General features: G+C 37.4%; 1 protein-coding gene across 1 annotated transcript in view; it reads left to right on the forward strand.

The window, feature by feature from the left end:
• Window positions 1–20,346, forward strand: part of PCDH11X (protocadherin 11 X-linked) — a 773,446-nt gene that overhangs the window by 364,432 nt on the left and 388,668 nt on the right. The window contains exon 4 of the mRNA XM_032620904.1: window positions 13,733–13,813. Within this exon, the coding sequence (XP_032476795.1) occupies window positions 13,733–13,813 (81 nt within the window). The remainder of the gene's footprint in view (window positions 1–13,732; window positions 13,814–20,346) is intronic.

A 20,346-nucleotide genomic window follows, 5' to 3' on the forward strand; every position in this document is an offset into this window, starting at 1 on the left:
ATGGTGTTAAGGAATGATCTAGTCTAATACTTTTACATGTACCTGTCCAGTTTTCCCAGCACCACTTATTGAAGAGGCTGTCCTTTCTCCACTGTACATTTCTGCCTTCTTTATCAAAGATAAGGTGACCATATGTGTGTGGGTTTATCTCTGGGCTTTCTATCCTGTTCCATTGATCTATCTTTCTGTTTTTGTGCCAGTACCATACTGTCTTGATTACTGTAGCTTTGTAGTATAGTCTGAAGTCAGGGAGCCTGATTCCTTCAGCTCTGTTTTTCTTTCTCAAGATTGCTTTGGCTATTCGGGGTCTTTTGTGTTTCCATACAAATTGTGAAATTTTTTGTTCTAGTTCTGTGAAAAATGTCAGTGGTAGTTTGATAGGGATTGCATTCAATCTGTAGATTGCTTTGGGTAATAGAGTCATTTTCATAATGCTGATTCTTCCAACCCAAAAACATGGTATATCTCTCCATGTATTTGTATCATCTTTAATTTCTTTCATCAGTGTTTTATAGTTTTCTGCATACAGGTCTTTTGTCTCCTTATGTAGGTTTTTTCGTAGATATTTTATTCTTTTTGTTACAATGGTAAATGGGAGTGTTTTCTTCATTTCACTTTCAGATTTTTCGTCATTAGCATATAGGAATGCCAAAGAATTCTGTGCATTAATTTTGTATCCTCCAATTTTATCACATTCATTGATTAGCTCTAGTAGTTTTCTGATAGCATCTTTAGGATTCTCTATGTATAGAATCATGTTAGCTGCAAACAGTGACAGCTTTACTTCTTTTCTGATTTGTATTCCTTTTATTTCCTTTTCTTCTCTGATTGCTGTGGCTAAAATTTCCAGAACTATGTTGAATAATAATCGTGAGACTGGGCAACCTTGTCTTGTTCCTGATCTTATTGGAAATGCTTTCTGTTTTTCACCATCGAGGACGATGTTGGCTGTGGGTTTGCCATATATGGCCTTTATTCTTTTGTGGAAAGTTCCTTCTATGCCTACTTTTTGCAGTGTTTTTATCATAAATGGGTGTTGAGTTTTTTCAAAAGCTTTCTCTGCATCTATTGAAGTGATCATATGGTTTTTCTCCTTCAATTTGTGAATATGGTGTATCAAGTTGATTGATTTGGGTATATTGAAAAATCCTTGCCTTCCTGGGATAAACCCCACTTGATCATGTTGTATGATCCTTTTAATGAGCTGTTGGATTCTGTTTGCTAGTATTTTGTTAAGGATTTTTGCATCTATGCTTATCAGTGATATTGGCCTGTAGTTTCGTTTCTTTGTGACATCCTTGTCGTGCTTTGGTATCAGGGTGTTGGTGGCCTCGTAGAAGAGTTTGGGAGTGTTCCTCCGTCTGCTATATTTTGGAAGAGTTTGAGAAGGATAGGTGTTAGCTCTTCTCTAAATGTTAGATAGAATTTGCCTGTGAAGCCATCTTGTCTTGGGCTTTTGTTTGTTGGAAGATTTTTAATCACAGTTTGAATTTCAGTGCTTGTGAATGGTCTGTTCATATTTTCTATTTCTTCCTGATTCAGTCTTGGCAGGCTGTGCATTTCTAAGAATTTTTCCATTTATTCCAGGTTGTCCATTTTATTGGCATAGAGTTGCTTGTAGTAATCTCTCATGATCTTTTGTATTTCTGCAGTGTCAGTTGTTACTTCTCCTTTTTCATTTCTAATTCTACTGATGTGAGTCTTCTCCCTTTTTTTCTTGATGAGTGTGGCTAATGGTTTATCAATTTTTTTTATCTTCTCAAAGAACCAGCTTTTAGTTTTTTTGATCTTTGCTATCATTACCTTCATTTCTTTTTCATTTATTTCTGATCTGATATTTATGATATTTTTCCTTCTACTAACTTTGGGGTTTTTTGTTCTTCTTTCTCTAATTGCTTTAGGTGCAAGGTTAGGTTGTTTATTCGAGATGTTTCCTGTTTCTTAAGGTAGGATTTTATTACTATAAACTTCCCTCTTAGAACTGCTTTTGCTACATCCCATAGGTTTTGGGTCGTCGTGTCTCCATGGTCATTTGTTTCTATGTATTTTTTGATTTCCTCTTTGATTTCTTCAGTGACCACTTCGTTATTTAGTAGTGTATTGTTTAGCCACCATGTGTTTGTATTTTTTACAGATCTTTTCCTGTAATTGCTATCTAGTCTCACAGCATTGTGGTTGGAAAAGATACTTGATACAATTTCAATTTTCTTAAACTTACCAAGGCTTGATTTGTGACCCAAGATATGATCTATCCTGGAGAATGTTCCATGAACACTTGAGCAAAATGTGTATTCTGTTGTTTTTGGATGGAGTGTCCTATAAATATCAATTGAGTCCATCTTGTTTAATGTATCATTTAAAGCTTGTGTTTATTTATTTATTTTCATTTTGGATGATCTGTCCATTGGTGAAAGTGAGGTGTTAAAGTCCCCTGCTATGAATGTGTTATTTTCAATTTCCCCTTTTATGGCAGTTAGTATTTGCCTTATGTATTGAGGTGTTCCTATGTTCAGTGCATAAATATTTACAATTGTTTTATCTTATTCTTGGATTGATCCCTTGATCATTATGTAATGTCCTTCTTTGTCTCTTGCAGTGGTCTCTGTTTTAAAGTCTGTTTTGTCTGATATGAGAATTGCTACTCCAGCTTTCTTTTGATTTCCATTTGTGTGGAATATCTTTTTCCATCCCCTCACTTTCAGTCTGTATGTTTCCCTAGGCCTGAATTGGGTCTCTTGTAGACAGCATATATACGGGTCTTGTTTTTGTATCCATTCAGCCAGTCTATGTCTTTTGGTTGGAGCATTTAATCCATTTACATTTAAGGTAATTATCGATATGTATGTTCCTATTACCATTTTCTTAATTGTTTTGGGTTTGTTCTTGTAGGTCTTTCCCTTCTCTTGTGTTTCCTGCCTATAGAAGTTCCTTTAGCATTTGTTGTAAAGCTTGTTTGGTGGTGCTGAGTTCTCTTAGCTTTTGCTTGTCTCCAAAAGATTTAATTTCTCCATCAAATCTGAATGAGATACTTACTGGATAGAGTAATCATGGTTGTAGGTTTTTCCCTTTCAACACTTTAAATATGTCCTGCCAGTTCCTTCCGGCTTGCAGAGTTTCCACTGAAAGATCAGCTGTTAACGTTATGGGGATTCCTGTGTATGTTATTTGTTGTTTTCCCTTGCTGCTTATATTTTTTCCTTTTTTAAAAATTTTTGATACTTTGATTAATATGTGTCTTAGAGTGTTTCTCCTTGGATTTATCCTGTAAGGCACTCTCTGTGCTTCCAGGACTTGATTAACTATTTCCTATTTCCTTTCTCATATTAGGGAAGTTTTCAACTATAATCTCTTCATATATTTTCTCAGTCCCTTTCTTTTTCTCTTCTTCCTCTGGGACCCCTATAATTCGAATGTTGGTGCATTTAATATTGTCCCAGAGGTCACTGAGACTGTCCTCAATTCTTTTCATTCTGTTTTCTTTATTCTGCTCTGCAGTAGTTATTTCCACTCTTGTATCTTCAAGGTGACTTATCTGTTCTTCTGCCTCAGTTATTCTGCTATTGATTCCTTCTAGAGAATTTTTAATTTCATTTATTGTGTTGTTCATCATTGTTTGTTTGCTCTTTAGTTCTTCTATTTCTTTGTTACATATTTCTTGTATTTTCTCCATTCTATTTCCAAGATTTTGGATCATCTTTACTCTCATTATTCTGAATTCTTTTTCAGGTAGACTGCCTACTTCCTCTTCATTTGTTTGGTCTGGTTGGTTTTTACCTTGCTCCTTCATCTGCTGTGCATTTCTCTGTCTTCTCATTTTGCTTAACTTAATGTGTTTGGGGTCTCCTTTTTGAAGGTTGCAAGTTCTTAGTTCCCGTTGTTTTTGGTGTCTGCCCCCAGTGGCTAAGGTTGGTTTAGTGGGTTGGGTAAGCCTCCTGGTGGAGGGGACTAGTGCCTGTGTTCTGGTGGATGAGGCTGGATCTTGTCTTTCTGGTGGGTAAGTCCATGTCTGGTGGTGTGTTTTGGGGTGTCTGTGACCTTATTATGATTTTAGGCAGCCTCTCTGCTAATGGGTGGGGTTGTGTTCCTGTCTTGCTAGTTGTTTGGCATAGGGTGTCCAGCACTGTAGCTTGCTGGTTGTTAGGTTTAGCTGGGTCTTAGCGTTGAGATGGAGATATCTGGGAGATTTTTGCCATTTGATATTACATGGAGCTGGGAGGTCTCTTGTGGACCAATGTACTGAACTTGGCTCTCCCACCTCAGAGGCACAGCCCTGATGCCTGGCCGGAGCGCCAAGGTCCTCTTGTCCACACGGCTCATAATAAAAAGGAGAAAAAACAAAGAAAGATCAAGAAAGGTAAAATAAAATAAAATAAATGTATTGAAATAAAATATAATTATTAAAAACATTAGAAATTAATTTAAAATAAGGAAAGAAAGAAGAGAGCAACCAAACCAAAAAAACAACAACAACAAATCCAACAATAACAAGTGCTAAAAACTATACTAAAAAAAAAGAAAAAAGAATAAGAAGACAGAACGCTAAGACAAATGGTTAAAGCTATACAGACAAAATCACACACAGAAGCATACACATACACACTCACAAAAAGAGAAAAAGGGAAAAAGTATATATATGGTTGCTCCCAAAGTCCATCTCCTCAATTTGGGATGATTTGTTGTCTGTTCAGGTATTCCACAGATGCAGCGTACAATAAATTGATTGTGGAGATTTAATCTGCTGCTCCTGAGGCTGCGGGGAGATATTTCCCTTTCTCTTTTTTGTTTGCTCAGCTCCGGGTGTTCAGCTTTGGATTTGACCCCTCCTCTTCGTGTAGGTCGCCTTAGGGCGTCTGTTCTTTGCTCAGACAGGACGAGGTTAAAGGAGCAGCTGATTCAGGGGCTCTGGCTCATTCAGGCCGGGGGTGAGGGTGGGGTACAGATGCGGGGCGAGCCTGCGGCAGCAGAGGACAACATGGCATGACATTGTACCAGCGTGAGGCACACTGCGTGTTCTCCCGGGGAAGTTGTCCCTGGATCACGGGACCCTGGCAGTGGCGGGCTGCACATGTTCCTGGGAGGGGAGGTGTGGATAGTGACCTGTAGTTGCTCACAGGCTTCTCGTTGGCTGAAGTGGCAGCCTTAGCATCTCATGCCCGTCTCTGGGGTCCGTACTGTTAGCCGTGGCTCGCGCCCGTCTCTGGAGCTCCTTTAAGCAGCGCTCTTAATCCCCTCTCCTCGCGCACCAGGAAACAAAGAGGGAAGAAAAATCTCTTGCCTCTTTGCAGTTCCAAAGCTTTTCCCGGACTCCCTCCCAGCTAGCTGTGGTCCACTAGCCACCTTCAGGCTGTGTTCATGCAGCCAACCCCAGTCATCTCCCTGGTATCCACCAAAGCTGGAGCCTCAGCTCCCAGCCCTACCCACCCTGGAGGGTGAGCAGACAAGCCTCTCGGGCTGGTGAGTACTGGTCGGCACTGAACCTCTGTGTGGGAATCTCTCCGCTTTGTCCTCTGCACCCCTGTTGCTGCACTCTCCTCCGTGGCTCTAAAGCTCCCCCCTCCACCACCTGTAGTGTCCACGCACGAAGAGGCTTCCTAGTGTGTGGAAACCTTTCCTCCTTCACAGCTCCCTCTCACTGGTGCAGGTCCCATCCCTATTCTTTTGTCTCTGTTTTTTCTTTTTACTTTTGTGCTACCCAGGTACATGTGGAGTTTCTTGCCTTTTGGGAGGTCTGAGGTCTTCTGCCAGCGTTCAGTAGGTGTTCTGTAGGAGTTGTTCCACGTGTAGATGTATTTCTGTTGTATTTGTGGGGAGGAAGGTGATCTCCACGTCTTACTCTTCTGCCATCTTGAAGCTCCCCTCTGCCAACACTTTTAACATAAAATCCTTCAAGTAAATATATCATGGGCAAAAATAAGGATAAAATTTCACTTTGTATTTGTAAATGTTTGCCATAGTTTTGATGGATATTATTCCCATAGTAAGGATTTGGATTTCTTTTAAGGAATTAAATGAGAATGAGGGAAAAGTTTTATAAATATTATCACTAGAAGCATCACCCGCATACTCACCTGTCTTTAGGCATATATCATTGTGGTAGATATTACATAAGACTCTCCAAAAATGTCTTATATGCTAGTTTGAGAAGACTTTTTCCCTTACCTGTCAATGTGTCTAATATATGGCAATAAAATAACAATAATCTATCAGTTAAATTCACTTGTAGTCTTTGGTAGCTAAAATAAAAAGATGATTGTGACAACTTACAATGTCACATTTCTGCAAAATCTGAGATTCTTGGGTTTCTTACCATTACCAAGAAAATGGAAGCATACTTACATTCCTAGTGGGAAACCTGCATCCTTTGAGAAAGAAATGTAATTGCTGAATCACTGAAGCTCCTCTGGATTCTCATTTTGCTAGATTTTGAAACAATAATATAATGTTGAGACTAGTCAGAAATATCATGATCTTATTCTAACTATGATTTTCTTACCATTAGATTTAAGTGGCAATAAATATTCCCAAGAGGGAGAATAAAGGATGCATTCTGCATTTCACCCTAAAAGAATCACAGAATCAGTCTGGGTTTGCCTGACCCAGTAGTTTGGGGATTAGTCAGGTTAAGGTATGCAGTTAATATGTTAAGTCCCTGAATCTCAGATTCTGTGCGACACTGTCAGAAAAACATTTGAGAAGAACATTTAGAAGGCCTTGCCATATTTAGAAGTTTCAATCTAATTATCTTGCTTCATAAGCCTTTTTTTGTAAGGCAGTCACAGTTGGAGAAGTGAATTTTATTCTTGTAGGTCACCTATTATTTTTTTAAAAACTAAATCCTTTGGCCACTGAAAACATTTTCCAATTTATCACAAAAACTATATCACTGTGTATATTTTGGGCTATAATTCACATTTCTGTGAATGGAAATTTGGTTGAAAATTTCCTTACTTCTTGCCTGAGACAAAAAATTAGGGGAGATTTAATGCAGTTTTGGACATTTACTCTGAATTAGTGCTCCTTATTAGCCAGACTCTTCCCACATTCATAGATAAAATCATTCAAACAGACTATAGACAACTTTTTAAGGCATAAAATTTCTGGATTCTGAAAGGTGAAATAAGATAAATGAACGTTTTATTTTTCTTTCATGTATGACTATTTCATTAGATCAACAGGGCATCACTGGTAAAATATTAGTGTCTAATGGATTTAATACATTTTTAAATAAAGTTGAATTCCCTTCCAATGTCTAAACTATGAACTAGTAATATCTGATAGATAAGAAGAGCCAATATCTATCCAACCTCTTGGAAGTATTATTATTTAATTTTTAGCAATAATAACAGTGACACTTCTCACAACTCTTTACAATCAACAGTAAGATGTACTTCTCACTTTTCACTATTGAGCACTGTCTTAATATGAACTGGATTAAAATGAGGTTTAAATCTGTAAAGACGGTGATTATTATAAAGCACTTTACTCTTTACTTGATAAGTTGACATCTGATTCCATAAAAGGGAAGATACATTTTGGTTCAGTATGTGGTGCATGTAAAGATACAGAGACATAGATCTGCATCTTATCTTTCAGAAGTCAATGATGAACCATATTTTGCTTTATTAAAAAGGTCAAGCATAGATTTTTTGAGCACTAATATTTCCTAGAACTGCCATTTCTCTCATTTGCATTATAGTTAATCCTCAGCAGTTCTCTATATTGGAGCTATTTTATTAGACCATTTCTTACTTATTAGTATTAAAACTATGGGGTTTGGTGGAAGGGAGAAGAGTAATGGAAAGAACATTGTTAGGGGTGGGAGTATTATTTCACCTTTAAATTGTTATTTTTGTGTGCAATATAATTCAATAAACTTTTCCTAATATTTGAATATTAAAGCATATTATACAATAGAGATATTTAATTGTCAAAGTTAAATGGACAAGATACATCCACATAGCTTTAAGCATTTAACCACATAATATACTATCCCTATTTAATTTAATGGACATTTGAATGTTGTCAGGCAGGAAAAATTTTACTCTGTCCTTCTAAGTTCTTCTGGCTGTTCTAAGAGTTAAAATGACTTGAGACAGATTAACAGGAGAAAATCAAAACAAAAATTTAATAACATATATACATGGGAGACATCCCAGAAAACTGGGTAACTCACCAAAATGGCTGAAACTCTCATCTGCGGTACGCGGGCCTCTCACTGCTGTGGCCTCTCCCATTGCAGAGCACAGGCTCCGGATGCGCAGGCTCAGCGGCCGTGGCTCACGGGCCCAGCCACTCCGCGGCATGTGGGATCTTCCCAGACCGGGGCACGAACCCGTGTCCCCTTCATGGGCAGGCAGACCCTCAACCACTGCGCCACCAGGGAAGTCTTGAAACTCTCATCTTAAATACTATCTTCAAGTATAGACAAAGAAGGATGTTGGGGGTAGTGGTTTGGATCTTTGATGCTGAGGAAGGCAATTGACATGGAGATGGAAAAGCAAATGTTTGGTAAACAAATTTTGCTGGGGCAAGCAGGGAGGATGGGACACAGAGTGGACTCTGATCTCTAGGCCCTGCTGAGTTTCCTCCACCTCACCAAGCTTATATTCTTTGAAAATATCTCTGGTGATAGCTCTATTCTGGGAATAGGCCCTTCATCTAAATGCTTTTAGGCAGTTAAGGGGGAAGGAACAAGAAAAACTTCCTGATCTTTCTGTTTCTTAGAAATAACCAGCCCAAATTCATCCTCATGTCAAAAAGATAAGTTTTGGGGTGGTAAATTTTGCTACCCTACAATGTGGCATGATACGTTTGACAGACTGACACACAGACAGACATAAAACTGCTAACAACTGACAGAAAATTTTAAAATCAGATTCTTAAACTGTGTATAGGAAATGCAACTCTAGTAGACTTGGTCTAAAAAATAAGGTTACATCTGAGACCTGAGCACAAATCTGCTTAGAAACTATTGTAGCACAGGACATTTTGCTCAAATACATTTGAGAATTTCCTCTTTGCTTAGTGTATAACTATAAAATCACCAGCTGACTTTGCAAGTCCATCAGGAGTATGTGCTTATTTCACTCTCTCATACATCTATCCCATCATTCAGTTACATCTTCAGTCATATAGACCACAACCTGGATTTCCCTACCTTAGACCATATTGCTCTCTCTGCCAAAAAAAGTCTTCTCTTCACCCTCTGCATCTAGAGTCTACCAGACTACTTATTTCATAGACTTGGTCATTAATTACAGTTATTAGTTTGTCTTTTCTTTTCCTCTAGATCAGAAGTCAGCAAACTTTTTCTGTAAAGGGCCAGAGTAGTGTTGCTGAAACCTGACCTCTGTCACACCAAATTGAATCTTGGAGACAGAGTTTTGGATGAAGTAGCAAAGAATAGCTTTATTGCTTTGCCAGGTGAAGCAGGCCACAGTAAGCTAATGCCCTGAAAACTATGTGTCCCAACCCATGGAGGCTTGTGAGGAGTTTTATAGTAATGGTTCAAGGGAGGCAGGGTTGCTGATAAGGATCAGGGTGCATGCAGGGCTTGCATTCCTTCAATCCAGGGATCATCTGGTATCACCATGGTCTTGTGATGGACTTCTGTGGTTCTTGAGGTTATCAAACTGTGACCTTTTCTCTGGAATGAAGAATGCTTCATCAAGTAGTTAACATCTTCCATTTGGTGAGGGTTTTAGTTCTGCAGAAGAGCTCAAAGATATTGTTATGTATATCCCTTGAGGAGGTAACAGGACCCTGCCCCAAAGCTGCACTATCATTTCTTGACTGCTCCTCCCTTGTCTCCCAATCCTCTCCCTTCCCTGATTAACAACTGTTTGAACCTGCCCTTTGGAACTAGGGATGGTCATGGAACCCGAATGAAGCTTATTTCCTACAAACAAGAAACAGGGGAGGCAGAAAGGCTTTTGTGCCCAGGAGCCCCACAGGGTCCTGCTCAGTTTCAGTAGGTTTTATATATAACAAAAGAGAAGCCAAATTCCCCAAAAATTTCAATTGATGATATTCAAACCATCAAATGTAATAATAATGAGTACAATGTTTTATGTAATAGAGAACTACTAATGAAATGAATGGTCTTGTATATCTGATCTCAGAAAATATCTTTTCACACAAATAGGTACTGCCCAATACTGATATCAATCCACAAGCATATAGATTTAACTCAACATATCTATCCTTGGAAGGCATGTGAAGAGCTCTATTAGATTCTTTTCTTCATATCTGCCATTTAGCATGCAATTACATTGAAGATTAATCATTTCTAATTGACAGATAAAAGCTCCTCAATTCCATATTTATTGCAACCTACTGAAAATTTGAGTTTGTGCACAAATGGAAATTCTCCTTCTTGTTTTAACTTCTACAGGGCTGGAGTGTATAAAGTAACTTACCATTACTTATGACTCAAACAATTTTAGTTGTCATCAGAGTGACTTTACTGCAGTATAAATTTTGCATATAAGCACTCTTCTACCTTACAATTTTAGGTTGATTTATCAAACATTATCAAGTTTTCAACAAAAACTAATTGCCAGAGTGATTCAGCATTCAATAATAGTGGTCAAGGGTACTTCTCATTCAGCAAAATTTCCGTCTTGGCTCTGAGCTCAAAAATAAACCTTTGCCACTTATAAGCCATCCAACTGCTTGTATGGTAAGGCAAGTCAGGATATTCAACTTGCAATTTTGACAAAAGTTCACAGAATGACAATGGTTCCATTAGCAATAGTGAATGAAGTTCACTATTGACACTCCTAGTTCAATAACACATGATAGACTCAAATATTTCGCACAAAGTACCTGCTGATGTATAATACAATAAACAGCCATAGGCTTTGAACACCTTATGTTTTCCAAAGCATTGTATATTTGTCCAGCTAAACTTTTTTTCTGTGCAACATATATTTCACCCACCATTAGTTGTAACACACCTGAACAGATCCCACATCAGGTTTTACTGAATTAGTGTTTTGTCAAATTCTTTGAAAATATTCTTACCTGTTCTGTTCCACACAGACAATTCATTCATAGAGGCTAATTTTTCAGTCTCTTCAAACTTGGTATCGCTTCCTCAAGCAAGTAACAGCAATTAAGCATTGTTGGTAACATCTGTTAACTCACAAAGGAAAAACACTCCATACCATTTTCCCTTTTTTAAAAAAATTACCGTTGCTGTTGCTTTCAATGTCCTCAACTTTTTGAGTAACTGTATTTGGTGAAATGCTAATAGTCTTAAGTTTGTTTTCTCTAGATGTATTTCTTTGGTTGCTGTAGGCAAACCCTGTTTAATAACTCACCATCAGTGAGTAGCTCTCTCTGCTTGGCTAACAAATTAGCTTTTCAGAAACTTACTTTTGTCACTCATTTTCATTTATTTTTGTGATGAAATTCTGCTATGATGAGACCTTTCATTTTAATTTTCGAATTCTTCTAACTGTTGCTTTCCTGTGAGTTGGAATATTGTGATGAGTGCTTAGTCTGTAATATTAACGTGTATTGCATTCTTTTTGTCACAGCTATAGTGTCATTGCAGAATAAACACAATTTGCCATTTAAATGATAACAAAATAAGTCTTGCTCCACTGGGCCTTAAAAATGTGATGTTCCACATCTGACTGTCTCTCTTTTTTTTTTAATTTTATTTTATTATTTTATTTTTTGCTGCATTGGGTCTACGCTCCTGTGCGAGGACTTTCTCTAGTTGCGGCAAGCGTGAGCTACTCTTTGTTGCAGTGCGTGGGCTTCTCACTGCGGTAACTTCTCCTGCTGCAGGGCACGGGCTGTAGGCGCGCGGGCTTCAGTAGTTGTGGCACGTGGGCTCCAGAGCGCAGGCTCAGCAGCTGTGGCACATGGATCCAGGTGCTCTGCGGCACGTGGGCTCCTCCCGGACCAGGGATTGAACCCGTGTCCCCTGCATTGGCAGGTGGATTCTTAACCACTGCGCCACCAGGGAAGCCCTGACTGTCTCTTCTGTTTTTTTTTTTTTTTGTGTGGTACGCGGGCCTCTCACTGCTGTGGCCTCTCCTGTTGCGGAGCACAGGCTCCAGGCGTGCAGGCTCAGCAGCCATGGCTCACGGGCCCAGCTGCTCCGCGGCATGTGGGATCTTCCCGGACCGGGGCACGAACCCGTGTCCTCTGCATCAGCAGGCGGACTCTCAACCACTGTGCCACCAGGGAAGCCCCTCTTCTTTTCTTGATTTGACATAATAGGCATGCAGGAATAATAAAAATATAAAAAATAAGCTGTCATGGTAAGGCAATAGGAATGGGGCACTTAAAACTGTGTGGGAGGAAAAATAATTTTTCCTCCACCCTTTCAGATTCTTGGCTGAGACCCTCCCCCCAACCTCATAATAAAAGACAGATTAACAGGAGAAAAACAAACAAGCTTAATACCATGTATCCCTCCTGTATATGTGAGAGATACCCAGGAAATCTGAGTAACTATCTGAAACTGCCCAAACCATCACCTTAAATACAATCTTCAGATAAAGGCAAAAGAAGATGCTGGGGGCAGGGGAGCCAGTTATGGGAGGCTATGAGGAAAAACACAATAATCAAGGGTACGATTGTTGTGCAAATTTAAGTCTGTTGCCTACTTCACTGAAAAATGTTTTAGAGGTTTAGTCATCCTTCACTTCCTGGTACAGAGAGGGAGACACACTTACAAATGGAGATTTCCCTTATAAATGTAAATATCCTTTACAAAAGGGTAACTTTTCTTGGTTTTCAGAGCTTTTCTTATGTCTGCTGTTTCATAAAAATAATCAGCCTAAAATAATCCTTATGCCAGAAATATTTTGGGGTGGCAAAAATGCTCTCCTTCAAAACCCTGTCAAGTAATAATTACATAACTCTAATTGGTAGTACACCAAACATCAGTATGAAGTCTTGAGAGTGTGACATAAGGTCTCTGTCACTGTTACTCTATTCTGCTATTATAGCCCATGAGATTCCAACAGTCACTGAACTGGGTTTTCTTAGCTTCCTTGAAAAATTTCTCCCTTGGCTAGATAAAAGGATAACTTTTTAACCAAACCCTTTCCCCCATATACTAAAATCACATACATAGAAATGTGTAGAGTATACATTCAATATTTTTTAAAACAGAGACTATACTCTCTGTCCTGAAGAAAATAAAATGGATATAGACATCATCTTTTCAAAATCTTGATAATTATTCTGGGTTGGTATGCTAGTATCTCTATATTGGTTCATAAGTTTTTTGGCATTTATAACAACTGTTAAATATCTTTATATGATAGAAAGCAAATTTGTGATGTGGTGGCATGCACAGGATAGATTTTAATTTCAGACACTGTAAATTTGCAAATACAAGCTGTTGAAGCCATTGAGTTGTAAAAATATTGGACTGAAAGTCTCTCCAACTTAAATTTCAGCCATTTAAATGTTTTAAACTGCCCTCCACAATTGCGCTCAAATGTTTAATGGAACTCTTAAATGTAACACTGGGTTTTAAGCTCCATGGGAAAAGGAATTTCTTTTTTTTTTTTTTGTCTCTTGTTTATTCCCAGTACCTAGAGGTGTGCCTATCACATTGTAAGTCCTCAATAACTACAATGTCTAGAAAGAGACATTTACCCAGGCACTATTTTACTTACCTGTGTTTGATGCATGTGTGCATTGTACTATGTTTTTCACATTTAACAAACAAAAATACTCCTATTTTGTTCCCCTTGTAAAGCCAATGAAGGAGGTTATACGATCTCGCACACCCATGAAAGAGACAACTACTGTGGAGATCTGGACTCATCCCCAACCACAGGTATGAAAGGAGACACTTGATATTTCCCTTTACTTGATTTTTATGAATGTATAAAAACCATTCTTTTTTAAATTTTTGTTTTATTTTTTAACATTTTTATTGGAGTATAATTGCCTTACAATGGTGTGTTAGTTTCTGCTTTATAACAAAGTGAATCAGTTATACATATACATATGCTCCCACACCTCTTCCCTCTTGCATCTCCCTCCCTCCCACCCTCCATATCCCACCTCTCTAGGTGGTCACAAACCACCGAGCTCATCTCCCTGTGCTGTGTGGCTGCTTCCCACTAGCTATCTATTTTACGTTTGGTAGTGTATATAGTCCATGCTACTCTCTCACTTTGTCCCAGCTTACTCTTCCCCCTCCCCATATCCTCAAGTCCATTCTCTAGTAGGTCTGTGTCTTTATTCCCGTGTTACCCCTAGGTTCTTCATGACCCTTTTTTTTTTCCTTAGATTCCATATATATGTGTTAGCATACGGTATTTGTTTTTCTCTTTCTGACTTACTTCACTCAGTATGACAGACTCTAGGTCAATCCACCTCACTACAAATAGCTCAATTTCATTTCTTTATATGGCTGAGTAATATTCCATTGTATATATGTGCCACATTGTCTTTATCTATTCATCCGATGAAGGACACTAAGGTTGTTTCCATGTCCTGGCTATTGTAAACAGAGCTGCAATGAACATTTTGGTACATGACTCTTTTTGAATTATGGTTTTCTCAGGGTATATGCCCAGTAGTGGGATTGCTGGGTCGTATGGTAGTTCTATTTTTAGTTTTTTTAAGGAACGTCCATACTCTTCTCCATAGTGGCTGTATCAATTTACATTCCCACCAACAGTGCAAGAGTGTTCCCTTTTCTCCACACCCTCTCCAGCATTTATTGTTTCTAGATTTTTTTGATGATGGCCATTCTGACCACTGTGAGATGATATCTCACTATAGTTTTGATTTGCATTTCTCTAATAATTAATGATGTTGAGCATTCTTTCATGTCTTTGTAGGCAATCTGTATATCTTCATTGGAGAAATGTCTATTTAGGTCTTCTGCCCATTTTTGGATTGGGTTGTTCGTTTTTTTGTTATTGAACTGCATGAGCTGCTTGTAAATCTTGGAGATTAATCCTTTTCTGCTTCAATTGCAAAATATTTTCTCCCATTCTGAGGGTTGTCTTTTGGTCTTGTTTATGGTTTCCTTTGCTGTGCAAAAGCTTTGAAGTTTCATTAGGTCCCATTTGTTTATTTTTATTTCCATTTCTCTAGGAGGTGGGTCAAAAAAGATCTTGCTGTGATTTATGTCATAGAGTGTTCTGCCTATGTTTTCCTCTAAGAGTTTGATAGTTTCTGGCCTTACATTTAGGTCTTTACTCCATTCTGAGTTTATTTTTGTGTATGGTGTTAGGGAGTGTTCTAAGTTCATACTTTTACATGTACCTATCCAGTTTTCCCAGCACCACTTATTGAAGAGGCTGTCTTTTCTCCACTGTATATTCTTGCCTCCTTTATCAAAGATAAGGTGACCTGATATATGTGCGTGGGTATATCTCTGGGCTTTCTATCCTATTCCATTGATCTATCTTTCTGTTTTTGTGCCAGTACAATACTCTCTTGATTACTATAGCTTTGTAGTATAGTCTGAAGTCAGGGAGCCTGATTCCTCCAGCTCCGCTTTTCGTTCTCAAGATTGCTTTGGCTATTCGAGGTCTTTTGTGTTTCCACACAAATTGTGAAATTTTTGTTCTAGTTCTGTGAAAAATACCAGTGCTAGTTTAATAGGGATTGCATTGAATCTGTAGATTGCTTTGGGTAGTAGAGTCATTTTCACAATGTTGATCTTCCCATCCAAGAACATGGTATATCTCCCCATCTATTTGTATCATCTTTAATTTCTTTCATCAGTGTCTTATAATTTTCTGCATACAGGTCTTTTGTCTCCTTAGGTATGTTTTTTCCTAGATATTTTATTCTCTTTGTTGCAGTGGTAAATGTGAGTGTTTCCTTAATTTCACTTTCATACTTTTCATCATTAGTGTATAGGAATGCAAGAGATTTCTGTGCATTAGTTTTGTATCATGCTACTTTGTCAAATTCATTGATTAGCTCTAGTAGTTTTCTGGTAACATCTTTAGGATTCTCTATGTATAGTATCATGTCATCTGCAAACAGTGACAGCTTTACTTTTTCTTTTCTGATTTGGAGTTGTTTTATTTCTTTTTCTTCTCTGATTGCTGTGGCTAAAACGTCCAAAACTATGTTGAATAATAGTGGTGAGAGTAGGCAACCTTGTCTCATTCCTGATCTTAGTGGAAATGGTTTCAGTTTTTCACCTTTGAGGACAAAGTTGGCTGTGGGTTTGTCATACATGGCCTTTATTATGTTGAGGAAAGTTCTTTCTATGCCTACTTTCTGCAGGGTTTTTATCGTAAATGGGTGCTGAATTTTGTCGAAAGCTTTCTCCTCCTCTATTGAGATGATCATATGGTTTTTCTCTTTCAATTTGCTAATATGGTGTGTCACATTGATTGATTTGCATATATTGAAGAATCCTTGCATTCCTGGGATAAACCCCACTTGATCATGGTGTATGATCCTTTTAATATGCTGTTGGATTCTGTTTGCTAGTATTTTGTTGAGGATTTTTGCATCTACGTTCATCAGTGATATTGGCCTGTAGTTTTCTTTCTTTGTGACATTTTTGTCTGGTTTAGGTATCAGATGATGGTGGCCTCGTAGAATGAGTTTGGGAGTGTTCCTCCCTCTGCTATATTTTGGAAGAGTTAAAAAACATTCTTAAGATGTATTTCTCGATATGTATTCCATGAAGTTTCTTTAGGTGATTTTATGCTGGACTCTAGTGTGAAAATATGACAGTAAATACATATTTCTTCCTAGTGTAGTTTGATGATAATATTGGAGGTAGTTTCTTTTTCATAAGATAAAAGTATTCTTCAAAATGCCTCTTCTAAATGGTTATCTATTCCACTGATGTTTGTCTAATCATGAGGTCGTGGAGTGAAAAAAAATTGAGAACTGCTGTTTTACAATATGACTTAAATTTAAGGTTTAGCATAATATAGGACAATTTGATTTTATGCTAATCAGGCAAATTTTAGTAAGACCTCCCTGAAAGAAACCAGTTTGAATTTTAAAGAAAATTATGTTATAAAGTATTCTTAAAGAATCCACTTTTTCTCATTTCAATCAGGACAGCTCAAAATGTGACTAACAAATCCAATCAAATTTGTTTTCTTCAGAGGCCATAAGGAGACTTTAAAAATGAAGTGAGGAGACCAATCTAAACATTTGTTGGCCATTTATTATTCTGTGGCTGGTGTACTTACTTTTTTCCATAACATAGAGGCCCTGAATTTGACCCCTTGGGTGCCAAGTTAATAACCAGAAATTATCGTCTATCCAGTTATTTTCAAATGTCATTTATTTGTTACAAAGGATATAAATTTTTAAAATGTAGATACATAAATGCATGTCTAGAGTATTAGAAAAACAACCCAAATGGAGTGAGAAGAGAATCACATTTCTTATCCTTTGTTATTTGACAAGTGCTTCTGAAATTCATGGAAATCATGTGTTCTATAATAATAACATCCTACAATATTTTACAGTGTTAATTTATGCTCTTTAGGATGAGTTACATAATTAATACATGCCCTGTGGAAAGAAATGGTTAATTAAATAAAGGTTCATTACAACCCAGGAGCTGTTCAAATTGTGACTAGCTTTAAATTACTCAAGTCCGAATTCACGAAGTTTTGCCAAATTTCAAACTGACTTTCCGGTCTTGCACCTCTGATTCAGTCTCAAGAAAATTGGTGAAGATGTAGAATACACGATGATAGAATCCACATCTATATCCTTGATTAAGAGGCTATACAGTCTTCAGAATAGCTGTTTTGAGGAAAAGTACACAATTTTAAAATGTGTACTTTAAGGTCCAAAGATTTGAACTACTAATGTGACAAGAGATAGGACTAGGATAAATAGTTAGATGACAGATGAACTTAGACATTGTTATAGCACTCTTCCTCTATGAATAAGACATTGCTCTATGAGCAATATTTTTTACCTAGCCAGTTACTCCTGGTTGTATTCTACTAAAAGGAGTGCAATATAAGTAATTCTACTAATTTCTTGCTGATTACTGATTCTCTTGTTTGTTTACGAACTTAAAATCTTGTTGGAGACACAATTATTTCTTTTTGTAAAACATTTTTATTGGAGTATAATTGCTTTACAATGTTGTGTTAGTTTCTGCTGTATAACAAAGTGGATCAGCTATATGTATACATATATCCCCATTTCCCCTCCCTCTTGCGTCTCCCTCCCACCCTCCCTGCCCCACCCCTCTAGGTGGTCACAAAGCACTGAGCTGGTTTCCCTGTAGTGGGTTCATTTTGCTTGAGGTTCTTTTATTAGGTAAATCTTTTAGATATCTGAGAGCCTTGATTGTCCTTACCGCTTGAGACTTCAATTGAAATTTAAGACGTGTCATAGAGTGGTGGATTGCACTGCATAGAATTATCATGAATATGATACAGATAGGGACTTTCCAACCTTGTTTTTGGTAAACATTGTGCTTGCCTCTGAAAAGTTTAAAGAAAATATGTGTTTTATGAATAAGCTTTTATGGTTCCTTATATTTAGCAAGATATTCAATACTCATTTGTTGGATTTTGAAAGCAACAATCTAAAAATAGAAACTACTGAAACTAGAGTGTAACCTGACAATTAAATTATTTATATTCCTCCATTGAAATCTTTAAACTCTTTGATAATCCCTCCTTCTACCATTCAGATGACATTAAAGTCATGATACAGATGGTGACTTGGAGGGTTTATTTCTTTTAAATGAGCAAATACTACAATGGTGTCCCATAAAGCAGAATGGTTCTTAGCTGTAAAAGCCAACTGTTCAACTAATTAAAGTAACTTGTGAACCATGAAATAGGTCAACTTATTCTTTGACCAAAGAAAATCAAAATGAAAGTGTCCATTTCCTTACAAGAAATACCCTTGTAAGTCCATTTCCTTTAGCGGTTTTCTTAGAATCTTTAGAAAATATGTGTACAACTGGGGTGCATGTCTTGAAGTTCCAAGTTAGATTTTTTTAAATTAACGTGATTTTTAAATAACATTGGAAAAGGAATCAAATCACACATAGCAGCTTTGCAATGTGCAGTGGACAGCAATGGGGTCATAAACATTCACTGTAGCTAACCTCCTAGCATCTGTGTAGTATTAGGGGAAATAGAGAGCTACTCGGAAATGGCCGTTGACCAGCTTTTCACATGCTGTTTACATATGCCAGTTCATGTGAAATTCTTATTTTTTGGTAATGCAGCATTCTATAATAACTCGATCTTTTCCCCTTGCATAATAAATTCTCCGCCCCCAATCACCTTCCCTGCCTCTGATTCTTAGTAATTACAATGCTCTGTGTGCTAGCAAGTCTAAAACTGAATAACATTCTGTCAAAAACTTGAAACAAAATAAAACTAGTATATCTGGGGGGAGTCTTTCTGTGACTTTCTATGACTTTCAATTACAATGGCCTTGTTTGTGAAACAATTCTGAGGACAGTCTGATTATGAATATAGACATTAACTTGGCTGCCACTGTACTTCATTAAATCCAGATTATTGTGATCATGACATATTCATTGAGAAATAAATAGCTTAGAACAGTAGTATCAGGCAACTGCTATAGAATATATGAGTGGAGAATGGACCCACTGCTTGACATTAACTCCCCAAACATTAACACCCACAGCTAGTGACTTATGTCTCCTACAAAGAACACAGTTCACCTCTGGCACAGAAAGCAAATGAAATAGTGCAAACACTGTGAAGGAATACAAGAGAAATAAGAAATGTAGAGCAAATTTTTACTTTGGAAAGATGACAGAAGTCATATGTGGCAATGGAATTTATTTCTTTTATTTAACAAAACCTATATAAACTTACTACATATCAGGTGGTCTTTTAAGCAATTAAAACATTAACTCATTGAATTCTCATTACAAACTTATAACTATTATTAAACCTATTATTGTTATCATTAACCCTATTTTGTAGATGAGGAAGTTGGGGCACCAAGAGATGATGGCAAGTACCAAAGACAGGATGCAGACTCCCTGGGTCTGGCTCTAAAGCTCATCTTTGTAACAACTGCTTAATAATTTCTCACCACGAATGAGCAGCAATAATGGAAGGTGGTCCCTGGGACAAGAAATATTTTAAAAGGAGTCTCTTTCTAGTGTTAAACTAACATAATTTTCTATTCAGCTAGAACACCTGCTTGTATTTGCATATGATAAACGAAGATGACCTTGTTATGATGCTGGAATGAAAATAAAAGAACAATAAGACGTGTGGATCATAAAGAATATGAGGTTTAAAAGTAATCAGAAAAATGCAATTTGTAGACATATTAAATACAATGATAATCCTTAATGAAAATCTTTCTGCAGGATGAGAAATGCCAATTAACAGTAATAGAATGTGT

This window comes from Phocoena sinus, chromosome X (genome assembly GCF_008692025.1).
Source record: "Phocoena sinus isolate mPhoSin1 chromosome X, mPhoSin1.pri, whole genome shotgun sequence".
NCBI classification, from domain to species: Eukaryota; Metazoa; Chordata; class Mammalia; order Artiodactyla; family Phocoenidae; genus Phocoena; species Phocoena sinus.